The 22949-nt window shown below is 41.2% G+C and overlaps 2 protein-coding genes across 4 annotated transcripts; one reads left to right on the top strand and one right to left on the bottom strand.

Annotated features, from left to right (window-relative positions):
• Positions 1–1645: 1645 nt before the first annotated feature.
• On the bottom strand, positions 1646–6279 carry LOC118406423 (alpha-N-acetylgalactosaminide alpha-2,6-sialyltransferase 2-like). The gene is made up of 7 exons (XM_035806470.1): positions 6024–6279; positions 5145–5694; positions 4615–4783; positions 4116–4266; positions 3552–3660; positions 3100–3206; positions 1646–2452 (listed from the first exon to the last, which is right to left on the bottom strand). Exons 2-7 carry the CDS (start codon positions 5646–5648, stop codon positions 2128–2130), a joined length of 1365 nt encoding a protein of 454 aa, XP_035662363.1. The 5' UTR covers positions 5649–5694; positions 6024–6279; the 3' UTR covers positions 1646–2127.
• A 4300-nt stretch (positions 6280–10579) lies between these two features.
• LOC118406418 lies at positions 10580–22908 on the top strand. 3 transcript variants are annotated; one of them, XM_035806457.1, is made up of 16 exons: positions 10580–10754; positions 11524–11582; positions 12089–12358; positions 12726–13013; positions 13292–13412; positions 13853–13999; positions 14441–14678; positions 15201–15361; positions 15831–15949; positions 16489–16605; positions 17010–17153; positions 17521–17634; positions 20288–20401; positions 20617–20730; positions 21295–21420; positions 22223–22908. In XM_035806457.1, the coding sequence occupies exons 1-16, from the start codon at positions 10663–10665 to the stop codon at positions 22318–22320; spliced, it is 2322 nt and encodes a 773-aa protein (XP_035662350.1). In that variant the 5' UTR covers positions 10580–10662; the 3' UTR covers positions 22321–22908. The 3 variants fall into 3 exon arrangements, with proteins under 3 accessions (XP_035662350.1, XP_035662351.1, XP_035662349.1); XM_035806458.1 differs by lacking the exons at positions 20288–20401; positions 20617–20730; positions 21295–21420; positions 22223–22908 and adding an exon at positions 18997–19800; XM_035806456.1 differs by lacking the exons at positions 20288–20401; positions 20617–20730; positions 21295–21420; positions 22223–22908 and adding an exon at positions 18106–19131.
• Positions 22909–22949: the final 41 nt, after the last annotated feature.

Raw genomic sequence — 22949 nt, 5'->3', positions numbered from 1 at the left:
GAGAGTGCCAGACATAGCCAAAACCACATTCCTCTAGCGTCTTGCGGACTCCAGAAGCCCAGCATTTAGCGCCTAATGTGTCCAGTTTACGTTGACACAAAAGAGCGTCTGCTGATAGACTATCAGCTGGCACGTTCTGGCGTACTCTAATATACTGTTTGATGGCGTTAAGGGATGCTTCTAGTTTAAGAGGGTGTCTTCCAAGTTCTGCCATTACGGCCAGGTTACATGCGGATCTGGGGACATTCAATGATTGTTTACAAAATTTTAAATGGATAGCTTCAATTGGTGATGATTTTGGAGTTTTGAATGAACCCCATATTTCCGAACCATACAACAGAATAGGTTTCACGCATGTGTCAAATAGCTTGCTTCTTACGGATATAGAAGCGTCGGCTTTGCCAAGGGATTGGTTGATTCCATAGAGGGCTCTCAGGCCTTTGCTGTGCAGATATTTGTTATTTGCCTTGAACGTGCCAGCTGAGTTTACAACAATGCCCAGGTAGCAATAATTTGTAACAATTTCTACTACATGTCTTTTATATAGAAAAAGGCAGTCTTTTGGTAGGCGGCCACCTTTCGTAAATACAATGACTTTAGTTTTCTTTAGATTAACATTCAACTTCCATGATTCACAATAATTTTCTAATCTACTTAGAGAAGTTTGCAGACCCTGTTGAGATTCAGACAAAAGTACCAGGTCATCTGCATATAATAAACATGACACTTTCTTATCGTGCAATATAGGAGGGTTACAGGAATGGTCATTAAACACATCTGGTAAATCACTTATGAATAAATTAAACAAAGTTGGACTAAGATTACAGCCTTGTCGAACCCCACAGTTAGTTACAAAAGTTTCGGTAAGACCGTGGCTAGTTTTAACACAATTTCTTGTTTTGGAATACATGTCTTTTATAGTGAGTAGAAATTTCCCTCCTAATCCAAGTTTGTTTAATTTCAGTAGAAGGCCTTCTCTCCAAACCGAGTCAAACGCCTTGCTAAAATCTACAAAACAGGCATAAATTCGTGCGTTTTTGCTCAGATATTTGCTAACTAAGGTTGATAATACGAAAAGGTTGTCAGTTGTTCTAAAGTTCTTTCTAAAACCGGCCTGTTGTGGTTTGAAAAGGCTGTAATGTTCTGCATAATTAACTAGACGGGTATTCAGAATAGATGAGAATAGTTTTCCCAGACAACTAATAATGGATATTCCTCGATAGTTGTCTGGGACAGAAGTGTCCCCGGATTTATGAATGGGTACAATATGACTTAGTGACCATTCTTTAGGGAAGTAACTATTTTGTAGACAGGAATTGAAAAGATGTAGAAGTGGTTTCTTTAGGATATGTTTTCCACATTTAAACATTTCATTATTAATCATGTCGCCACTGCTAGATTTTTTGTTTTTTAGATTTGATATAGCGGTGTCCAATTCTTTCTCTGTTATAAGGGAGTCTAATATGGAGCTCTCCATTGGGATTGTATTTGAAGGGGATGAAGTGTCTACGGTTTCAGTGGTTGAAGCGTCTATGTTACAGAAACCATTTGATAAATGTTTGTCCAGGTTACTAAAGTGCTGTAACCAGTCCTCCTCTGATATTTGGCTACTCCCAGACACTTTCTCAGATTTCAACTTATTCAATAAGTTACACTTACTAGGAACATGCAGGTCCACTCCTGTCACTTTAATAAAAATGTTAGATCTTTATGGAACGTTTATGCTCTTCCAATCTAAGTACAGGTCGGGGTGATAAAACAGAAGTACAATAGTAGTTGTAGCCATATAATAATATGGTATCTGAACGCGTCTACAGTGTACGTAGACTAAACTTCTTGAGTCTCAACGTAGCTGCCAGTAAATGTACGGACAAATGGAGCATACAATGCATGGTTAATCTATATTTGATATAATAATTGCAAAAAGAATGTACTTTCTATCTGTGCTATTTAGATATTGAAAACTATAGGAAGCATATAATCCAAAAAGACATGTCTTCTCTCTCTGTTTCAAGTATAGCGCACCACAGAATGACACTGATCTCTATTTCTGTCTATGGTCATGGGACGTTCACATTTGACCTGGGCATGCGCAGTTGGCACCGTCGGGCGTGATTTACAGTGTTTCTATCTCTGGTACCACGTGACGACGTTTTCTTGATGTAGCCTGCTCCACAGTACCCTCTCATTATCTACATCGTGAGAACCGGTCTTCCACTGCGTGGAGTTCACGAACGTCTTGTCGTAGTAGTGTAGGGAGAACCTCTTGTCGTAGCCGAACCCGTACAGGGTGACGTCATCGCACAGGTGCATGGCGAGGAAGACCGTGAGCGCGCCGGTGGTGGGGCGACTCGAGGTGGCGTTCAGGTAGTTGGCGAAGACGTAGCGGACGAAGTCTGGGTGGACGATGCGAAGGTTGTGTGATGTGACGTTCTTCGGATTGCGCAGTTTCCTGTAGGAGGTTGGAAGTAAAAAGAATTGATCATGAGACCGAGACGGGTGGTGATATAGGCTTTCTACAACTTCATTGGCCACCGAGTGACGTAGCAGACGAAGTCTGAGTGGACGATGCGAAGGTTGTGTGACGTCACGTTCTTGGGCTTTCGTAGTTTCCTGTAGGAGGGTTGGAAGTAAAAAGAATTGATCATGAGACCGAGACGGGTGGTGATATAGGCTTTCTACAACTTCATTGGTCACCGAGTGACGTAGCGGACGAAGTCTGGGTGGACGACGCGAAGGTTGTGTGACGTCACGTTCTTCGGATTGCACAGTTTCCTGTTGTTTGTGGGTTGAAAAGTAGACATTTGATTATGAGACTGAGACGGGTGGCGACATAGGCTTTCTGCTTTCTGAGTGAGGTGTTCTGTCTGCACAACGTGACGTCACTGAAGCGATGGGTTGCGCATTCATAGATAAAGACTGGAGTTGAGCAGTAGAAAATTTCGGTAAATCCAAGTTGCTGTGTCGGAAATCATTGTTCAAACTTTGCTTCGGAATTATTACTACCAACACAGATGAACTTGCAAGCAAAGACTGTATAATGTACACGAAAAATGATCCCATTGCGTATTTTCAGAAAGAAAATCTGTGAATACGTACTTGCATTTTCCATTGGCACATACGTCTGGGATCGTATCGTACTGCAGTTTCTCGTTGATGTATTGTAGATCGTAAGTCTTAAACGGCACGTACAGATACGTCACATCCTGTGGATGATAAAGGGAATAGGTGACATATTACGTATTAGAGTGTTCGCCTTGCATTTCAAAGGGTTGAGACATACCTAAGACTTTAAAATGGCATATACTGTTTGTTCTTATGCCGTGCAAGCACTTAAATCTTTGGGAAAAGAACATACAGCACACGTGGACTAGCCCCATGCAACAATGTTATGTGACCCGGCCAATGCATATGGCTAATGCGTAGAAGCCACAACATGGGTAAACGAAGTAGTCTATTACAACCAACCAAAGTGTTTTCGATTGACTATTGAAGGACCATTGGGGCGAAAAATTAGAAAAAAAAAACCTCTTGCGGTATCAAACTCTTACCTGATCCAGTAGAAGCCTGTTGTCCGCAGACTCCGGGAAAAAGATGTAGAAACTGGTTTTGTTTCCGACGTCAGGTGCGTACCGAGGTCCGATCTCTGCATGGTTCAGTCTGTGAGGAAAGTAATACTACATGTATGTAATGTTAATGCCATAGTATTCTTTATTTCTTTATTTCTTTATTTGAATTTACCACATGCAAAAACAAGTGGAAGGGAGGACAAAACAGGTGTATCAACACCTTTACAAGTTGTCCTCCCAAACCTGAAATGATAATAGAATTACAATACGAAACCAAAATCAAACAATAAACATTAGACATCAAAAGTCAGTAGACATGAATATACAATTCGGTGACAATTATACACAGAATTATTCCTTATAGTATTTTCAAGCAACCAATTAGTCTGAGGAGCATAAAACTTAAAAAGGAGTGGTCTTGCTGCAAGCATTTGAAGCGTAAGTTTGTTTACAATTGGAAACATAATCGTGATGATATTCTGGATACTAATCATACACGACACGTGTATGCTGTACTCAACACATAAAATTTAGTTGTCTTCGTACCGAAAAACGTAATCGTGTGCGTTGATTTCATCTCCTTTCCTCGAACCGTTCAGTATCCCTCCGCAGCCGACCACAGCACACCTAATGCAAGGTTGTCTCCCTCCGCGGTAGAGTTCCACATTTTCCAAATGCCTCAATATGTTCTGTACAACTATAAGAAATATCACATCATCATAATGCAGTAATGTCGCCAAATGACACTGTCGCATAAACGACAATGATACTCTGAACGCAGATTGTGTCATTTATCACGTTAACAACTTAAAGCTCTCTAACACCCTTGGTGAGTTTGTGTTTGTGTTTGTGTGTGTGTGTGTGCCTATACAAGTATTTGTCTGTCCAACAGTATGTATATGTGTATCTGTATTTCCAAACGGATATGTCAGCTGCAATGTCTGCGAATAAAGCAGTGTGGCGCTCTTAAAACAGCAGGTCTAAAAAAATAATGTTAGGCAGTGCGAGAAGTTGACAGTCAGAATTGTTATGTACACCTACTCACTTTCCTCACTCTCAGTCTTGTAGCCGAAGGGAAGTTTAAAAAACTTCAGGTCCAGAAATCCTCCGTCTGATACGTCACTGATGTCCAACAGTACCTTGATGTCCGCTACGTACCTGTCCCGAAACCACCTGGATACCTCTGATCTTCTCTTAAAGCTGTTCGGACATTTCTGGCAAACATGTGCAAATTTAAGTTGTAAGTACTTTTATTACCAAAGTGTTGGCAGTGAAACCTGTCTCAGCATTAGACAGGACACTGCTGAACTGTACTACTGTAGTCATTGACGCGATACAGTGCATGCACAGTGCGCTGTAACGTATACAGTATGCGGTCCAACTTTATAACACAAGGTTGTGAGTTAGAAACCCATTGCCATTTTGAAGTAATTTTGGAATCTACCCAAACGGTAACAATCAGAAAAGAAAAATGAGGAAAATTTTCATTGTTCTTGAGAATGAATTCGGATGATCAAATTCTTTTCTGACTTCTACATATGACAAAAAATGCTTCGTTTAGTGAGTTTAACTTACCGATGGTGTGAAGGCAGCATCCTTCTTGAAAGGGTACACACTTAATTCTCTGTCCAGTTTCTTCGGTAGAAGGTTGTCCAAGACATCCATATCTTCAAGAAGTCTTTCCATCAGTTCAGAGTTCTTAGTGTGATGCAAAATCATGTTGTGAATTTCCTCTATGGTGTCCTTAGCTGACACTCGCTGTTTTCTCTGGTTCTGAGCTAAAATGACGATTTCTATGAGCATTCTGTGATATACTTCTTCCTCTAGGTTTCCGTGCACGTTTAGGATGTTCGCAATTTCTAACAATTTTTCTTGATCAGTCATAGGCTTTGTTGTGGAGCTACGAATCTCTATAAACAGACGAGAGGCGGACCGCCATCGAGAAAGCTTCCTTGTAAGATGTGTTGAAGAAGAAGAAGAAGAACGATATTGCACGAGAAAAAAGGTGAGAAAACCTAGGGCTAAGATGACACAGAAGTACACGTAGACGTGCTTGTCGTAAAATTTTATGTTGACCATGGTGGCGCGACTTTAGCTGGTGTCCCACAGGCATCCAAAGGACAATCTGAAAGCAATAAACATATACCTGTTATAGTCATAATACTGCTCAGTTACTAACTACATGTATATGCGCTATGGTGTGTAGCATCGTGTGTAAAGATGAGGAATGTCTCATTTGAAACATTAACTAACGAACTAGTCATGAACTATATCCAAGTCTTTTATCTACATAATGTAATCAATGTAGGAGTAAAATTTCTGCAAATCGCTTTATTGACTCAGGAACTCCGTCTATTCTCTCTCCCTCTCTCACATAAAATATGGCAACGCTAGCGCTGCAGTTAAGGTAATACTATGCATACAGACAAACAGCAAACAAAACCTTAGCCTTACCTCCTACGGCACGGTTGCTACTTAAAGCGGTACGCACGTACATATACAGTTTGTCACGTTCTATCTGCCCACGCCATCTTGTTTGGAGAAACATAAGACGGTCTCTACATGGGGCAAAGTATACGTATGGACACTGGACTCATTGAACGTTGGACTTTGTTTGGGATCCCTAACCTGGGCTAATAACTGTCTGTTCACACACAACACGAGGGACAAACAAAAGAGTCTGTTCTGGATTGGTGATTCATGGTTTTGTTGTCCCGAGTTTATTGTATATTCCAAACTTTAAATGTAGTTTAAACTTTAACTCAATACTATTTGTACAATAGTCATGGCGGTTATGACCCCGTCTTTTGAACGTGTTCAAATATCATTGTCATTGAAAGATCAATGATATTTAATCTTCCCAGATGTTCAAATATCATAAATGAAATAGTTCCGGTTCATCATCATTGTTCGGTTGCAGTTAGGGCATTGTAAAAATGCCTTGCGCAGAGTAACGGTCTATTAAACAGGTAACAAAAACAAAGTTGGGATTTTTTTACAGGGGTGGTATGGGGTGGTAATGTAAAGGTGAACTCTCACTGCACTTGAGTCAAGATTGCATCACTGCGGGAGAGACTCAACAAATTTTTTAGTTTTTGTGTAGTTTGTCGTCTTGTAAGTCATACTTTTACGTATTACGCAATATCTAATAAAATTGGAGAAAATAACAATACAGTGACGAAAGATTGACTTAAGTGCAATGAGAGTACTAGACTTAAGAACCACGCTGTGTCCTCAGAGGTCTTCTGAAGATGATATTGATATGCAACATTTTACCATTTCAAGCTTGAGGAAAATCATGTCTCTATGTCATAAACGCAGAAAAGTGTTCCTTGATAATTATGGGTACCAAAAAAGCTATAAGTGATAAAGCAGCATTCAGTTATTACATTGTAAGTCATACTTTATGAACCATATATCAGGCCCCCCCTCCCCAAATCAGGACCACATAGTTCTTGTATTATGGAAACACGTAATGTTTACAGTTGAAGAAAACATGGCGGAAAACGCAACAAGCTTACCCCAGACATGCCTTTTTAAGTCATCATTTCTCTACGTTTCCTTAAAAATTCAAACAAGTTACGTTTAACTTATTAGCATGTTTAGTGAAATAAACTTCACTCGCAATATAAGTGCCAAAAGAAATTGACAGAACTCGGCCCTCTACTTGCTTCCACAACTGTCTACAAAAACAATTATAGTATACAGGCATTCTGACATCTCGCGAACACCAACAAACGTACATTGCTGCAGATATAATTAATCTCCGAGCATATTCTGTCGTAGCATAAGAAAGTATCATAAGTTGACAAGGGAATCAAGTGTAACCGGCCTAGGAGTGTGCATTTGCTACCGGAGCGCACACTCCTAGCCGACTACATGCCTTTGCCCCCTTTTCTATACTATCTTATGTTACCAGAGGATCTCCTCGGAGATAAGTTGCAATAAGAAATTTATCAGAAAGTTGTTCAATGTAAAATCTTGACTTTACCTGGAGTTTGGTTTGCCTGTGAAGTTGTTTCCCCGTTTATACAATACTAACGAACGAAGGAGTGTCTCACACAGTACAACAGAACAGGGTGTTGTGTTAGTGCCGCCATGAGAAGCACTTGTTCTTCACCCGTCGAGTTATGTCAACGACGATATGCAAATTTTTCTCTTACCTGCTTTGGCTTAAAATCAGGTATTGAAAGGTTATGTCAGTAGGTCATGGTAAATGTATTGTCTACGCTTATATATAAGTAGCGGAAGACATGAACGTTTATTAGATTTTACCCTGTTGACTCAAAATACCTGCAACATACAGAACATTGTACACGAACAGGTGTACCTATTTCCATCCCTCCCCCCTTTAGTATCATGCAATCTCTGAAGAGTGCATATATAGTGTCATATTTCATCTGGGAAATTTTTGCACTTTTATACAGCATTTTACACTTGAAGATTAAATTCTGTGAAGAACATGCTATTTTTGTACCGTGTGAACGAAGGAAGGAGTGCCTCACACAGCACAACAGAACAGCCTGTTGTGTTAGTACCGCCATGATAAGTACTTGTTCTTCACCTGTCGAGTTATGTCAACGCCGATAGCAAATTTCTCTTTTGCCTGTTTTGGCGCGGTAAAAGTATTGTTAACTCTTAACGTAAGTCATGTGAACGTATATAAGATTTCAGTTCAATAGGAGAGCTATCAGAAAATTGTTGAATGCAAGATCTTGACTTTACCTGGAGTTTAGTTTGCCTGTAAAGCTGTCTCCCCGGCTGTACAATACTGACGAAGGAGGGAGTGCCTCACACAGTACAACAGAACAGGGTGTTGTGTTAGTGCCGCCATGAGAAGCACTTGATCTTCACCTGTCAACGACGATATGCAAATTTCTTACCTGCTTTGGCTTCAAATCAGGCATTGAAAGGTTATGTCAGTACAGTAGGTCATGGTAGATGTATTGTTTACTCGTAATGGGAGTCACATGAACTTGGATTAGATTTCAGTCTGACTAACAATACCTGCAACAGAGTACAGAACATGGCACAGGTATACCTACCCCCTACAACCATTAGTCGATGCAACATCTAGGGTGTGCATGATGATATTTCATCTGGGAAATTTTTATGCGGAGAGTTGAGTCATGTTAGCGTCTTCCATTTTTATATAACATCTGTTGACACTTGAAGATTACAATCGGTATATAACACGTTGTTTTTGTACCTTGTGAAACTAACTCCGTTTAGATTTGTTTACATTCAATTTGCGTGTTGGATACATTTCACGAAATATTTTAGTGTCGACATTGAAAGGGGTGTAACTTTAAACCAACACAAAAGAAACATTCAAACTGATTGCATGTTAGCCTGCTGACTTTATAATTCTAAACGAGCTAGGTTTGAAAGTTCATTGTACGCAGAATTCGCTTGAAATATCGTCGTCTATTTTTGGTTTATTTTGGATGTGGCCTCACCACACAGTACCCAAGTTAAGTATTAGATTCGAGTGGGCGACAGAGAATTACGTGCCTTAGAACTATGCACACGTGCGCATCAAGTTCGCCAACTCCCAACTGTTGTTACGTGTTACGTCAAACCTGTCAATAGCGGCCACTCAAAGGACTGGAGAATATAAATAGTCTATATAGTTTATAGACAGGTGACCACTATAGAGAAAATGCAGATCAATTGACCACGAGCAATAAGTTACACATGATTTTAGTACCCACTGATCATTCTCGCCAAGTAACATATTGTCTCGATTGTCTCAAAATTCAACTGACCCTGTCATTTAAATCAAATCTACGAAAATGATTGATGTTGCCACGTGCAATGTTGGTAAATTCGCTGACAGGGACTTGTGCTTTAGATAACGTTCAAGGCACACGTACCTTCCGCCACCGACAAAATGACCCTGCCGGAAACTACAATATTAAACTAGGCGCAGGGTGACATATGGCCGCTGTCAAGTCAAGACCGCATTATGCAGTGCTTCTGTATCTACGGGACCGGAAATCGCGTGGTCGTGGCCGTATCAGAGAGGTGGACGCTATAGGTTAGGTCAATGGGGAAAATCCAACGGACTGACAAAGCCGCAATGGCCAGGTGGTCGCTATGGAAAGGTGGCCGCTAATACAGGTTTGACTGTGTTTATAACTGTACAAACAACAGTACATCGTGGCAACTAAGGTATGGCCGTTGACTTACCTTCATCCACATACACTGTAAATATGCCGTCCCAACCTTCAAAACCACATGTTATAAAGATCCAGTCGTGCTAATGACGTTCTGTAGATACTACAAAGAAAGGTAAAAATACCAGTGCCGCTATTTTCATGCTAGGAGATTCAACTATTGTCATGCTAGGAGATTAAGTGGCAATTTGTTGCCATGCGTATGTAGCACGCATACTCGTAGGTCATTTCAGCGCAAAGAGGGATCACTGGCCACAAAGCGACCTCCGTATCTATGTGTTACTTATTTCCTTGATAGCATTGTAGTAACACATTATCATAGTAAAGCGCACCAGATCGGTATTCAAAAGGAAACGATATCTCATGTATGGACCTGACCGTTTACCAACTTCGAAGACCTATTCAGTTTCTGGTGTCATCAAGAAGGTTATGTCTTATCTAATTAAGTTGGATGATTTTTGTCGAAATTAACTAAATGGTAAAGGGTACCTTCTTTATGGACTGTTCCATATTTACAACACAGAGATTGATACGTGTCAACATACACTCAAATTGGCTGATTTTATTTTTTCGTTAAGGTAAGCTTACGTGAAGTTATATATATATACATGTACGTGCAAAGCAACATGTCCTTGGCACGCAGAAACCAGTATCTACACGTGACGTCATATCCTGTCGTGCGACTTCCGGTGGACTTCACCACTCGCGGTAAAGCTCAAGGGTGGTCACTTCCGCTTTGTTTCTCTTTTCTTTTTCGCTGATTTGTGTTGACATTTCCTGTTCTCTCGTGCCACAACGTATAACTGCAGCAGCGAGCGTCGTGAACACACGTGTATGTAGAAGTAGAGAAACTTTGAAGTTTTTTCTTGCCACATATTCCATAGACAACACGTATATTATTAAAGACTATAAGGATGAGTCCAGGGTATCGCTTCACTTCGCCGATGTCAAAGACAACTGTCTTGCTTTGTATCATCCAGCTGACTTCTATATACGGGTTTCCCAGGTATGTATCGATTTCTTACTGACACAGGGATATTGGTATTGACACAAGTTTGCCTTTTGTTCAAAATGGTTGATTTAGTTTAACTTTTCTGGTCTAGCGGTAGGGTTATTTACCTTATAATCTTAGAAACGCTTTGGACAATGTGAGCTTTTAATTTTGAAATATGTATTATCAAAGAAAATTTTAAACTGATGCCTCATACCAAAGGCTAAGCTATGTAAGTCTTTCGTCTTCGGTAGCGGGAGGTGGACTTAGCGTTTGCGTGTCTTGACCAAAAATGGCGAGTGGCCAATGAAGAAATGTCGTGCTCGTTTTCAAGGCTTTGCCTGTCTGTCAAGTGGCACATCAACACGGCTCACGAAGTTCGGTTCATTTCTGAGAAACACCACTCTTGTCAGTGAAGGAACCCTCTGCAATGATAAAGGTTATGAACTCAATAAATTCTCAAACTGATTTTTTCTTTCTTATTTGAATGAGAATTTTGGGGAGTTATCCGCGGGAGTTGTTCACATTTTATAAGAACAACTGTGGCCTCAAAATGGCCCTAAAATGATTTGTAATACAGGTCACAACCAAGCACACAGATACATGTATTGTGACATGGTGCATTGATGTTTCTGATCGAGCAATAAAAAGGTTTACCAAGAACTGAAACTGTATATCTTTTCCTGTAAAACTGACATCAGGGGACAATATTTCTATTCAATGACGAGACATTCGCTCACTTTTAACGTATTCACCAATTTCCGGGCTTTGTTGTTGTTTCTAGTGACCAAGTGCGTCAGTACGGAGCAGTTCGACACGGGCGAGGAAAAAGAGATGCTACTGGTGACATTTTCACTTTTCTGTTTACAATATATAATAGTGTATCATTTATTTCTCGTCGAGTTGACTAGAATGGCAGACGAAACTGCCTTTACTAGTTTTAGTTTTTTAGTTGAATTGTATGTCAGTATCCATTACGTTATATCTGCGCTATACTTTACGCAATTGTCGTAGGTTTAAATTGATACGAAATACTGCTGCTGACAGCCTTCTGAATCTGTTTTCCCATTAAAGATTGTCAGTAGGAAGGTAAAGCCTTCGTTCACAGAACAAGACAAGGCAAAATGGTTTGGGGCTATGCCTCATTCTTTTTGTATTAGGCATCATCACTGAGTCATCATCTGTATGGTTTGATATGGTTTAATAGCAGCATGAAGTACAACGTGGCCTCACTCAGAAGTGTGTTTGGTTCTTTTACCTGCAGATGTTTGACGTATGACGTCAGTAGTATGAATACAAATCGTATATATTAGACTTATTTCAAGCAACTTCCTAACCTCCATCTACAGTATCATTCAGAACGAGGCCGTCGAACCAAACCGCCATGTTGGGCGATACCGTCATCCTCCACTGCGCCGCGCATGAGCAGAACGACATCTCCGTCACGTGGTACAAAGGCGGGAAAGCGCTGACCCCGCCCTTCACTCGGACGATATTCGTCCTGTTCAACAACGACTTGCTGGTCATTGCTAACAGAGACAATGCTGATAAGTATACCTGTGAACTGAAAAGGGGAAATACAAGGATATCGGCTGATGCCTGGATAACGATACATTCTGGTATGTTCACATTCATCAAGAAATATAATGCTTCACTTGAACTATTTACACGTATCGATTATCATAGAAAGAGTAAACTATGCGTATAAGCATTTTTGTAGCCTTGTTGATCATAGTCTAAAATTGATTTTAAGAACTAGATTGTTCAGCATACTTACACAGTACAATGTCCCTAACCTTTAGTGGATGGAATTGAGCGCTTTGAAGTCGGAAAGGTTTTTTTTTTTAATTGAATATCCCATTCTTCTCACGACAAATATTGTACAGCACAATCTTGTATGTCGTACTGATAGGGAAAAGATACTTCTTGTTCCTTTTCAAATACTTTGTCTTTCTAATCTGCAGAAAACTTCTCGTGTTTTTACAGAGATGAGGTTCTTAGAGGCTCCAGTCGACGCTACGGTGCAGTTCGGGGAGAGTCACGTGTTCAGATGCAGCGCGATTGGCGCAGACCGGATCACGTGGAACAAAGATGGCCGCCCGCCGAGCTCGTTCATCGACGGGGAGCGCGTCCTGCAGAACCGGGGGGACCTGGTGCTGACCTCCGTAACCCTGACGGACACAGGCCGGTACACCTGCAAGGCGAGCAGGGACAGCGACGGTCATACCACAGAGGCCAAGACTACCCTGGTTGTTGATGTTGATATTGATGGAGGTATTCCCATCGTACTTTGCGTCTTGCTTTGTAGTCACGTGATTATGACGTGTTATTGTGTCCGCCATCTTTGTGGGCTCAACACAAGTGTAAAATCATAAGTATAAAGTCATAAAGTATACCTGATAAACGATTTCCTTTCCTTGGCGCCTGTAATGTTTTTCCTTGGTAGTTATCAAGAGCAAAATATCTATGATTTCTTTTGATAAGAATTTTTATCGAATGCAATGCACCCTTTACGATCCGAATAAAGTTTTTGCTTCTCTTTATCTCGTCAGTTTGCGGGCGCCCGTTCCATGCCACGGGTTCGGACGGGTTCATTGTGGGCGGGACGGAGGTGGAACCAGGCGCCTTCCCGTGGCAGGCCATGCTGTGGGACATCAGACCGACTAGAAACAGGTACAACTGTAGCCTCCATAGCAGGCTCTCTGGGGCCTTTTTTACCGGGGGCCAATGGTGAAGTGACCCAGTACAGAAAGAAATGTCCAACAAAAGTGTATTATGAGACAGAAAAAAAGGCCAGAGGGATCATGCAACCATCCCACCATTCTTTGCAATACATATTTCGCAACTTATACACATCCTGGATGACTGAATGTCATCAACCAGCCATAATGCACCCAACATTAGCCAAAGAAGGTGAACGTTATAACCCTTTCGTCACTTCTGACGTCACGCCCCTATAATCCCGAGAAAGACTGGCAATAGGGTAGCAAAATACTTTTTGGGGTTGAAACAAAGTTTAAGCTCTATAAGGTTACAATGTTTAACTACGGCAGACAGTCACTTAGTTACAGATGACTGTATTTGTCGCTTAGTGTTTAAATCATTGTTTTCAGATTTTTCTGTTCGGGAAGTCTTATCAACAAGCGTTGGGTGATCACTGCCGCTCACTGCATCCGGGAACTGGGTCTGACCGAGCAGGACTTTATCGTCCGTCTCGGGAAACACACCTCTGTGCGGGGCGTGCTGGAAGCGAACGAGAGGTGAGCTGGCAAAGTCTTTTGGCGACGCCTCCAAGACGGGGCCTTGGGCTCCCATGAAGCACTTCGATCAGGATCAAAGTATTTCAAAATCACATGTGTACCTCTGGGAACTTGGTCGATTTTGTACACGCACTGTACCCAATGAATGTTTGCAAACGGTAAAATTACTAACAATTGTTGAAATAGCTGTTTATTCAGTAATACATAGTTTTGATAATCATGCATAATCGTAGCAAGTGCTGCATTCCTTAACTTATGCAAGCGTAGCAAGTGAGAAAAAAGATTAAAGTATAGCATGCTATCGCACACATAGGTTGACTTCTTTCTTCAATGATAACAAAATTCTCTTAGCAAGAATGACCAAAGCTACAGCATGAAATTTATGATTGCTTTATAATCATATTGACCGCAGTGACTATGTATATTATGCAATTCTCACAGGTCATACATTGTCGAAAGAATCATCGTCCATCCTGACTTCAACGGAGACACCTACGAGTCTGACGTAGCACTTCTCCAACTGGCTCTACCGGAAGTGACGTTTACCGAGTACATCCTGCCGATCTGCCTTCCGGAAATTCCCGAGGCACGACGGCTGATCCGACCGGGAAACATCGGCACCGTGACGGGGTGGGGCGCCCAAGCGGTGGGCGAAGGGACTTCTGAGAAGCTAATGAAGGTTGTCATGATTCCTCATATTGCACAAAGGAGACAATGTCACTGGCAGTCTCCCTCAAAAGCAATTCTTTTCAAAATTCACATTGCATTAAGTCAAATCATAAGGCCCAAACTTTGCGTCGAAAATGTACGCTCAAACAGTACTTGTAAGTTCTTGTGAAATCTGACTCTTTTGTAGGCCAACCTATGCTTCCATTTTTCCAAAATAATTTACGTTCAATTTCAATTACTACTAGCTTTTGAAGCAACTGTTGTCTTTTTTTCTGCTTTTATGAGAAAAGGAAATGTCAGAGAAACCCTGCCGTCACTCAGAAAACATGACTATCTTTTACCCCACATCTGCTCTTAGATTTAGAAGACGGCGTAGCAAACTATTCCCTTCTAACATTACATTTCTTATTTGATGAGCTAGCTTCGCTATGGTCTCCAGTTTCAGAAGACGATGTAACAAGCAGTCAGTTTGGTCTTGTACACAATGCAAATCAACATGTTCATCATGAGTCTAAATGTTCCTATATTCCAGGTAAGCCTACCCGTGGTGTCTCTGAGACGGTGTCGGGACTCCCATCCTCAGTACGCACAGGAGATCAGTCAGAACATGTTCTGTGCCGGCCGGAGGGAGGGAGGGAAGGACGCGTGTGAGGGTGACAGCGGAGGGCCGTTTGCAGCTTTCGACAACGGGAGGTCGGAAATACGTTTTAGTAAAATCCTCCTACACACACAAAAACTCCCATATATCAGTGCATGTCCAAACCCTCTTGACAGCTTCCGAATATCACTTTCATAACGAGTAATGGTGCAAAAGATGCGTGTGCCGTTACCATGTCTTGTAAAAATGTGTTGCAATAAATACGTTTTCATCAGCAAAAGCACAGTGCAGTTTCACAATGTTAACAAACAATGACAACCGTTAAGCATATTGATTTAAGTATTAGCCACAATCATCTTGAATTCCCATCTGTAGGTGGACCTCATTTTCTTATTCAATGATCGCATAATTACTTATGAAAATGTAAAAAAAAAGGTTTGAATGGTTTATGAGACGTTATTTTTTTCTTTTTCATCATTGCACTTTTTATCTATTGCTAGGCATTTATTAAACTAAGCTAAGGTGTGATAACTTATACTGATTGACAGTCCTTTTTTCCCAAAGATGGCACCTGCTGGGCGTGGTGAGCTGGGGAGACGGCTGCGCACTGAGGGGGAAGTATGGCGTCTACACCCGTCTGCACAGGTTCAGGGACTGGATCACAGAACAAACCGAGGAACAGGGTACGTTCCTGGTACATTAAGGTGGTATCTCTCTGTATTTACGTAGCCGGTGCATCACTGTGGGGTTTGAAAGATTACACAACGAATTTCACTCTGAGATAAAGAACGTATTTTCGTACGTTTTGTGTATTGTGTTGTCTTCTAAGTCATTCTTTTACGTACTACGCAAAATCTTGATTATAAAAAATCGGCGAAAATAACAACAGTCCCGAAGTGAACGAACCATAGTGCCGCACCGGTGTCCCAAGTGCAGCGAGACAATACCAATCCGAATTGCACCCTGCGGATTGCAGTCTACACGACAAGTCATTTGATGTAGACCACTTAAATTACTGTTCGTTGTGCTTTCAGTCGATAAGAACGGAAGATATTCTGCTCTACGAGTACATCGATTCTGCGTGCACTCTATACATACGTATAGTGAGTCCCGAGATGAGAGTGAAAGTGAATAGTTTCAGGTGTCACCAACCAGTAAAGGCAATTTTCTTTCTTGTCTTTATTTATCGTGATTCAGAAAATGTTTCTTACATCACCTATAGAAGTTATTGACGGCTGCGCCAGTAACCCTTGTCAGCATGGAGGCGTCTGTGTCAGGCAACAGGCTGGATACACGTGCGAATGTCCTGCTGGGAGAAAAGGGACACACTGTGAACAGGGTAGGTAGGGAGACCTCGAGTAGTATTCAGGAAAGGTTTTGACAGAGCAAGCGTTATAATACATAACGATGATGCTAATAATGAGCGTCTGAAAATGAGACGTGCTTTTTTTTTTGCAAAACATGGCAGGAGTATACGGTATTTTTTCAGCAAAGTATACTTAATGGCTAGAATTATTGGTAATCAAAATTAGCCAAATCTAACGTCTATGATCGGTGTCACGCATGTCATCTGACATGGCGGCTCGAATCGAACGTTGTTGCACAAAACTTTCCACATTTCTCATTTTGCACATCCATGAGTCGACAAGTGTGGCCATACTATAATCTTAAAAGTCTCAACTGTGTAATACAGAAAAAAAACGGAAAGCAAACTTTAAATCATCTCTGCTACTTCCCCTTCAGCGGTTGAGGAGTGCACGAGCGCCCCCTGTCGGAACGGAGGCAGGTGTGTAGAGGGACATGACCTCCCCTCGTGGCTGGTGCTCAGGCATCAGGGATACTTCTGCGAGTGTCTGGAAGGCTGGGAGGGACGCAACTGCGAACAAGGTATGGATTTTCATCATGTTTAAACAGAGATTAACTGTCATAATGTTGCTACAAAAATGGTACCTGCAATTTTGCACAAATAAGTTTCACATAGATTTCTTTGTTTGTGTGTTTCTACCCAATCCACAGTAAACCATCTAATGGCTTAACAAACCAGGTTTATGCTGAAAAGTATAAGTTGTATATCCTGAAAGATCTAATTGATCCACTTACACCAGGAGTGAATAGGCCAATTTACGAACGACTCACGCTTCTTCACTCATTCAAGCAAACCTAAATTCGTTTGTATCGTAATCAAGACTGTCAAAACTACAGAATAAATTTTGTCAGTGTCAATGTCAGACCTACAACTTTACCACCCTTATAGCAATCAGCGCATGCGCCAGCAACCCCTGTCAGCAAGGTGGGCAGTGTATGGACACAGGCAACAGTTACTCCTGCGACTGTCCGTCGGGATATACCGGAGAGAACTGTCAGATAGGTGAGATTCTTTGAATTTACTTGTGACCTTTATCAAAAATATAGGTATATAGTTTTTGGTTTGTACGCGTTTCTGCAGCCGCAAATAGCTCAGGGTGGATTGTGGTGATATTTGGTCTTTGGCTACTATGTACTGTGAACACATACAAAGGTCAAGGTGGCTGACCTTTGTAATGCAGCAGGACTTTCACCTTTTTGTATCTTTTGCCCTCGACACGCTATCGTCTTGATTTTTTTAAATGTTGGTTTCGGCCCCTAGCAGATTGCTATGTAACTGTAGGGGCGTTTTGTGAAAATCTTTCAAGGAGGATAACTGAGCAAAGAAACGGCGGGTTTCCATAATCTGAATACGGGGTTTACAGATAGCTTAGACAGTACGGTGGGCCGTTTGGGGCCAAAGCAAGTTTCGCGAAAAAAGGCGGCTAGTTGGAAAGGTATCATGGACAAATAATTTCCGTTGTTCTGTCTGCAGCCCGTCCTGAACAGCTATACTGCCCTGATGGATATGAACGGTTCAAAGACAGATGCTTCAGTTTGTCCACCGAAGTGAACTCTTACGACGGCGCAAGGTCCGTCTGCGGAGTAGCAGGCGGACGACTTGCTCTTTTAAAGGTCGAAGAGACGAACAGTTTCGTGGTGAACCAACTGTTAAAGCCTAGGTTCGGCTCAGGCAGCTACAACCCTCAAATTTGGTTCGGTCTGACGGACCAGGTGCAGGAGGGAGCCTGGGTGTGGGAGGACGGAACGCCGCTTGCTGATTGGTCCAACTGGTACGGAGGACAACCGGACGACAACGGCAATGGTGAAGACTGCGCTGGGTGGAGACCTTACCTTAGATACAAGTGGACTGACTACGACTGCTCCAAAAGTGGTTTTCACGTGTGTGAAGTCCGTGCATCCCGCCCTGAGAAGTTAGGCTGTCCCGATGGTCATGAACAGCTCAGAGACACATGCTTCAGTTTGTCAACTGGAGGAAAGTCATACAACGAAGCCAAGCTTGACTGTCAATCATCGGGTGGCCGTTTAGCTCTGGTAAAGGACAAGGCGACCAACGACTTTGTAGTGAACCAGGTTTTAAATCCTAGGTTCGGCTCGGGCAGCTACAACCCTCAAATCTGGTTCGGTCTGACGGACCAGGTGCAGGAGGGAGCCTGGATATGGGAGGACGGAACGCCGCTCGCTGATTGGTCCAACTGGTACGGAGGACAACCTGACGACAACGGCAATGGTGAAGACTGCGCTGGGTGGAGACCTTACCTTAGATACAAGTGGACTGACTACGACTGCTCCAAAACTGTTTTTTACGTGTGTGAATACAGCATACTCGGCGGTCAGTAAACTTTAAGGTTTTCTACCGTTTCAGATATCGACGAGTGCGACAGCAATCCGTGTCAAAATGGCGGTAACTGCGTGGACAAAATCAACGGCTACGAGTGTTGGTGTACAGAAGCATATGATGGAACAAACTGTGAATTTTTGTGGTATTTTTAGTGTTCAATCGGTTTTTGTATAAGAACAGGCTGAACAGTTTTAGGTAGCCAACTCTACGCTGGCTAAGTTGAGCCTAACCACCCGAAGTTGACACGTGGTGCAACGTCTCAGATATTTAATCCGTTACTGCCTCCGTTACACGCTGTTGTACAAAAATCACTCACCTGTGTGGTACATTACTTTGTCTTTGTCAGTAGAGCTAGCCCTTAAACCAAATAGCCATAGCATAGTAGTGGATCCCTGGCTGAGCGTGCTGAACAGTTAAACCGATAAATAAGAAGTACATACGGACGATTTCTCTCCGCCTACGTCATCCTGAATGGTCCTCCAGACGTTTTACTTAATATCTAAACGAAAATGCAACTTTGTACACCCATCTCACTTATATTCCATCAATAAACTGGTTATACACATCAATCTTACGCTATCATTGATTATTGATTATGACCTCTCACGTCACCATACTTAATCACCACATTGTGTCAAGGTTTATATATCAAGAACGTCAACTTTTTAATTTCTCACATATTAGACAAAACTGGTAGAGAAATGTAACTAACTAAATGAGGTCCGTGCAGAAATCCACCTCGTACTGCATTTTATGTGCCTCTGTAATACATGATTTTTGTTTAAGAATTTTGTAGCATTTTACCGATGAAATAAACATGATAACTTACCTGCGTATTGTTTTGTCATTTTGGTGCTTCTCTATAGTAATGGCATAATTCAAAAGCATTGTAACGAGACTTAAATCTAGATTCAAATGTAGCAGCCCACATTAATACATTCTAAGGTGAAATGTAAACCATCTCTTTTCAACTCCCACCCTGCTTCATTGCAAAAACGAGATAATGCTTTATGATACTCACTAGATTGTTTATACTGTTATATTATATTACATTAGTTGTTAGTTACTTGTATTAGTATATAGTTGTTCACATTGCCATACATTGTAACTGTTACAATTGTTGCGCAATAAAGTTATATATATATATATATATATATATATATATAACATTTGTTACGATCACCTAAAGTTACCTTACCCGTAAGCCTGATACAAGTGACTGACTGTTACTGTTCCAAGAACTGTACATGTTTTAACGTGTGTAAATACATCAGACCTGGCCATGGTCAGCAATATTCTCTGTATACTGTTTCAGATATCAACGAGTGTGACAGAAATCCATGCCGAAATGGCGGAAACTGCGTGGACAAGATCAACGGTTACGTGTGTTCGTGTCAACCCGGGTGGGAAGGAAAGAATTGTGAACGATGTACGTCAATATTTTGCAATTTCAACGCTCATTTTTCTTGAATGCTTAGTACGTTACTACTCCATAAGAATGTCCTTGTGATGTATATTAAGGAATAGTTGACGTTGTTGCATTTTAAATTTATTAACTTCAGTTGCATTATCACTTCGATATTTCTTTCGTAAATTCTCTGTCTTTTTGAACTTATGCAGTTTTTCTACTTATTTTTTGTATAGCTGTTAACGAGTGTTGGCCCAGCCCTTGTCAAAATGGCGGACGCTGCAGAGACGGACATAACAGTTATACGTGCGAGTGTAAGATAGGATGGACCGGCCGAAACTGTGAAACAGGTATACATAAACCGTCGCCTTTTCGTATAATACTATTTTTTGTTATATTAATAGCCAGACAGACTATAGTACTTAGTACTCCTTCACTATACCAATAATTGGGTTACATATTATAATTAATTTCTGCTGAAAACCGCAGAACAATTTTAGAAACTTTTGATACGCATATAAGCTTACAATGCGCATGTTGGGAAGAGAGAGACAGATATACATACATACAGACGTACAGACAAGACAAACAATAGCTATGTATGGTGCCAATTCCTACTTATGCTAAAGCGAAAGCCAGGTAATTTGCCAGAACGAAAAGTATGACACCAAAGGCAACAAAACACAGAGAAAAGGAGAAATAAATCAGTCGTAAGAATACTTTTCGTGTCCGCAAACTGCTTCGTGCGTTTGGAAATGTGACCCAAGTATTGCGCGCCAGCATGCCTGTCCTTGGTGGTGAACACAGAGATCCAATGTTATTCCAAATGATGGATCGTCTCATAACATCTACTACAGTTTTCCTGGTGTTCAAAAATTGTAAGCAATGAAAATATTCATGTTTTCTTTCTGAAGCGGTGAATTTGGGCTGCGCCAGTCAGCCATGTCTATGGGGAGCTACATGCTTTAAGAGCGGCCAGAACGGATATTACTGTAACTGTCGCAGGGACTTCTCCGGTAAAAACTGTGAAATCATAGACGGTAAGTTTGAGAATTATAAACTGCATTTCAAACTATCATATCACTCAAACACATCTTCGAGTTTATTTATTGTATTTATTATAGATTCCTACCAGAATGGTAAACCTTCATGATAGTCCAGGAGGAGATTCCCAGAAGAGGCCTTGAAATGTGGTTTCGTGACTGTTAAAATAATACGCTATATTAAATAACAGGTATTGTCATCACGTCGCTAATTTGATAGTACAAGAAAAATTGGAAGGTTGAAACATTATCAAAGAAAACAGATAAAGGAGAAACTCATTCGCATGTGATCTCATATCGCAAGAGATAATGTTTAATCTATACATACGAGCGAGACGCATGACTGGGGGTATAATCATTTTTTAATGGTGAACAATAAAAATGACAGATGAATTTTCTCCACAGGAGAAGTAGTTACATACATTGGTAGTTATACAGTATATACAGTGATAGTTTGTTTACGGTGTTTCTTTACAGAGTTCTTGTTTACAGAGTTCTTGTTACGGTTGGTGGTGGGCGGGGTTTCGCGTCCGCACGCGTTGAAGGGCGGTCCGGGAATGAGCCCCGGACTGTCCCGCCTGCCTGTAGCTAATTAAGCTGACCCTGGTGGGTCCGTGTGTGGTCGGATCAACAACCTTCTTGGATCAAAACATAAATAAACAATCCTTTATTATAACCGTAAAATGTTAATATTTGAATATTGAATATTTACAGAACTAAAGGAAAAGCTTGCTCATATGTAGTTTGATTTACCATATTAGAAATATGAGCTTAATATTCATATTGTCCCTGTCCACAGTGAGCTCTAGATGTTCCCGGTTCCCGCGGAACATGAGACGGGAGTGCTGGATGCGGGGAGGGGCGCTGTCTGATCCTATCGCCGGATTTGTTAACTAAATGCTTGAAAATGTAATCAAAGACTGGTGGAAGAAATAGGAAGTAGCTTAAGAGAAAATGGAAACACGAATTCATTACATACTAGTATATCGAAGGAAAGCTTCATGTCAAAAGATGGGAACTTGTATTTATACCGTCATCAATTTCTTCTATCGATATCGTTTTTATAATTTTTTTATTCCTCTCGGGCAATTGGGTGAGTTTCCAAGTGCACAATAGTTCGAACCTCAAAACAAAATAATGTACAATCGTCTTCATTATAGTCTTTGCCTTATTTCTTAACAGATGAATTAACAATTTTAGATAGTAGTTGTACATCGGCATTCATAGAAAGATTGAGTATTTCGATTAGTTTACACAAGTCTGTAGCTCGTGTCACAATATTCTGGATACCAGATATGTAGACTTTGTGAGAAAAAAAGGAGGCCATCTACACCAGGATGCACCAATTGTCTCATAACCGGGACGGAGGGCGACATCAACTTCCGACAACATTTAAAGTCTTTGATGACATCACAGGTACATAAAATAACGTGTTCAGGGTGATCGGGTCAGATAGTTTCAGAGGACTGAGTGATTCAGTCAAAAGTTTTGATCAGTCCATTTTTTTCTAAATTAGTGAATAGTTT

The sequence above is a fragment of the Branchiostoma floridae genome, chromosome 19, assembly GCF_000003815.2.
Source record: "Branchiostoma floridae strain S238N-H82 chromosome 19, Bfl_VNyyK, whole genome shotgun sequence".
NCBI lineage: Eukaryota > Metazoa > Chordata > Leptocardii > Amphioxiformes > Branchiostomatidae > Branchiostoma > Branchiostoma floridae.
Note: the sequence above shows the minus strand (reverse complement) of the source record. Positions and strands in the feature narration are given on the sequence as shown.

Bases quoted from the DNA above. Each gene is read 5' to 3' on its own strand.
- LOC118406423 (XM_035806470.1), bottom strand. From the start codon at position 5,648: ATGGTCAACATAAAATTTTACGACAAGCACGTCTACGTGTACTTCTGT. The intron at 4,784-5,144 runs GTAAGTTAAACT...CATGTTTGCCAG, and splicing joins ATGCTGCCTTCACACCATCG to AAATGTCCGAACAGCTTTAA. The intron at 2,453-3,099 runs GTACGTATTCAC...AACCTCCTACAG, and splicing joins TGTGCCAATGGAAAATGCAA to GAAACTGCGCAATCCGAAGA.
- LOC118406418 (XM_035806456.1), top strand. From the start codon at position 10,663: ATGAGTCCAGGGTATCGCTTCACTTCGCCGATGTCAAAGACAACTGTC. The intron at 11,583-12,088 runs GTGACATTTTCA...CTCCATCTACAG, and splicing joins AGGAAAAAGAGATGCTACTG to TATCATTCAGAACGAGGCCG. The intron at 15,362-15,830 runs GTCGGAAATACG...TTTTTCCCAAAG, and splicing joins GCAGCTTTCGACAACGGGAG to ATGGCACCTGCTGGGCGTGG.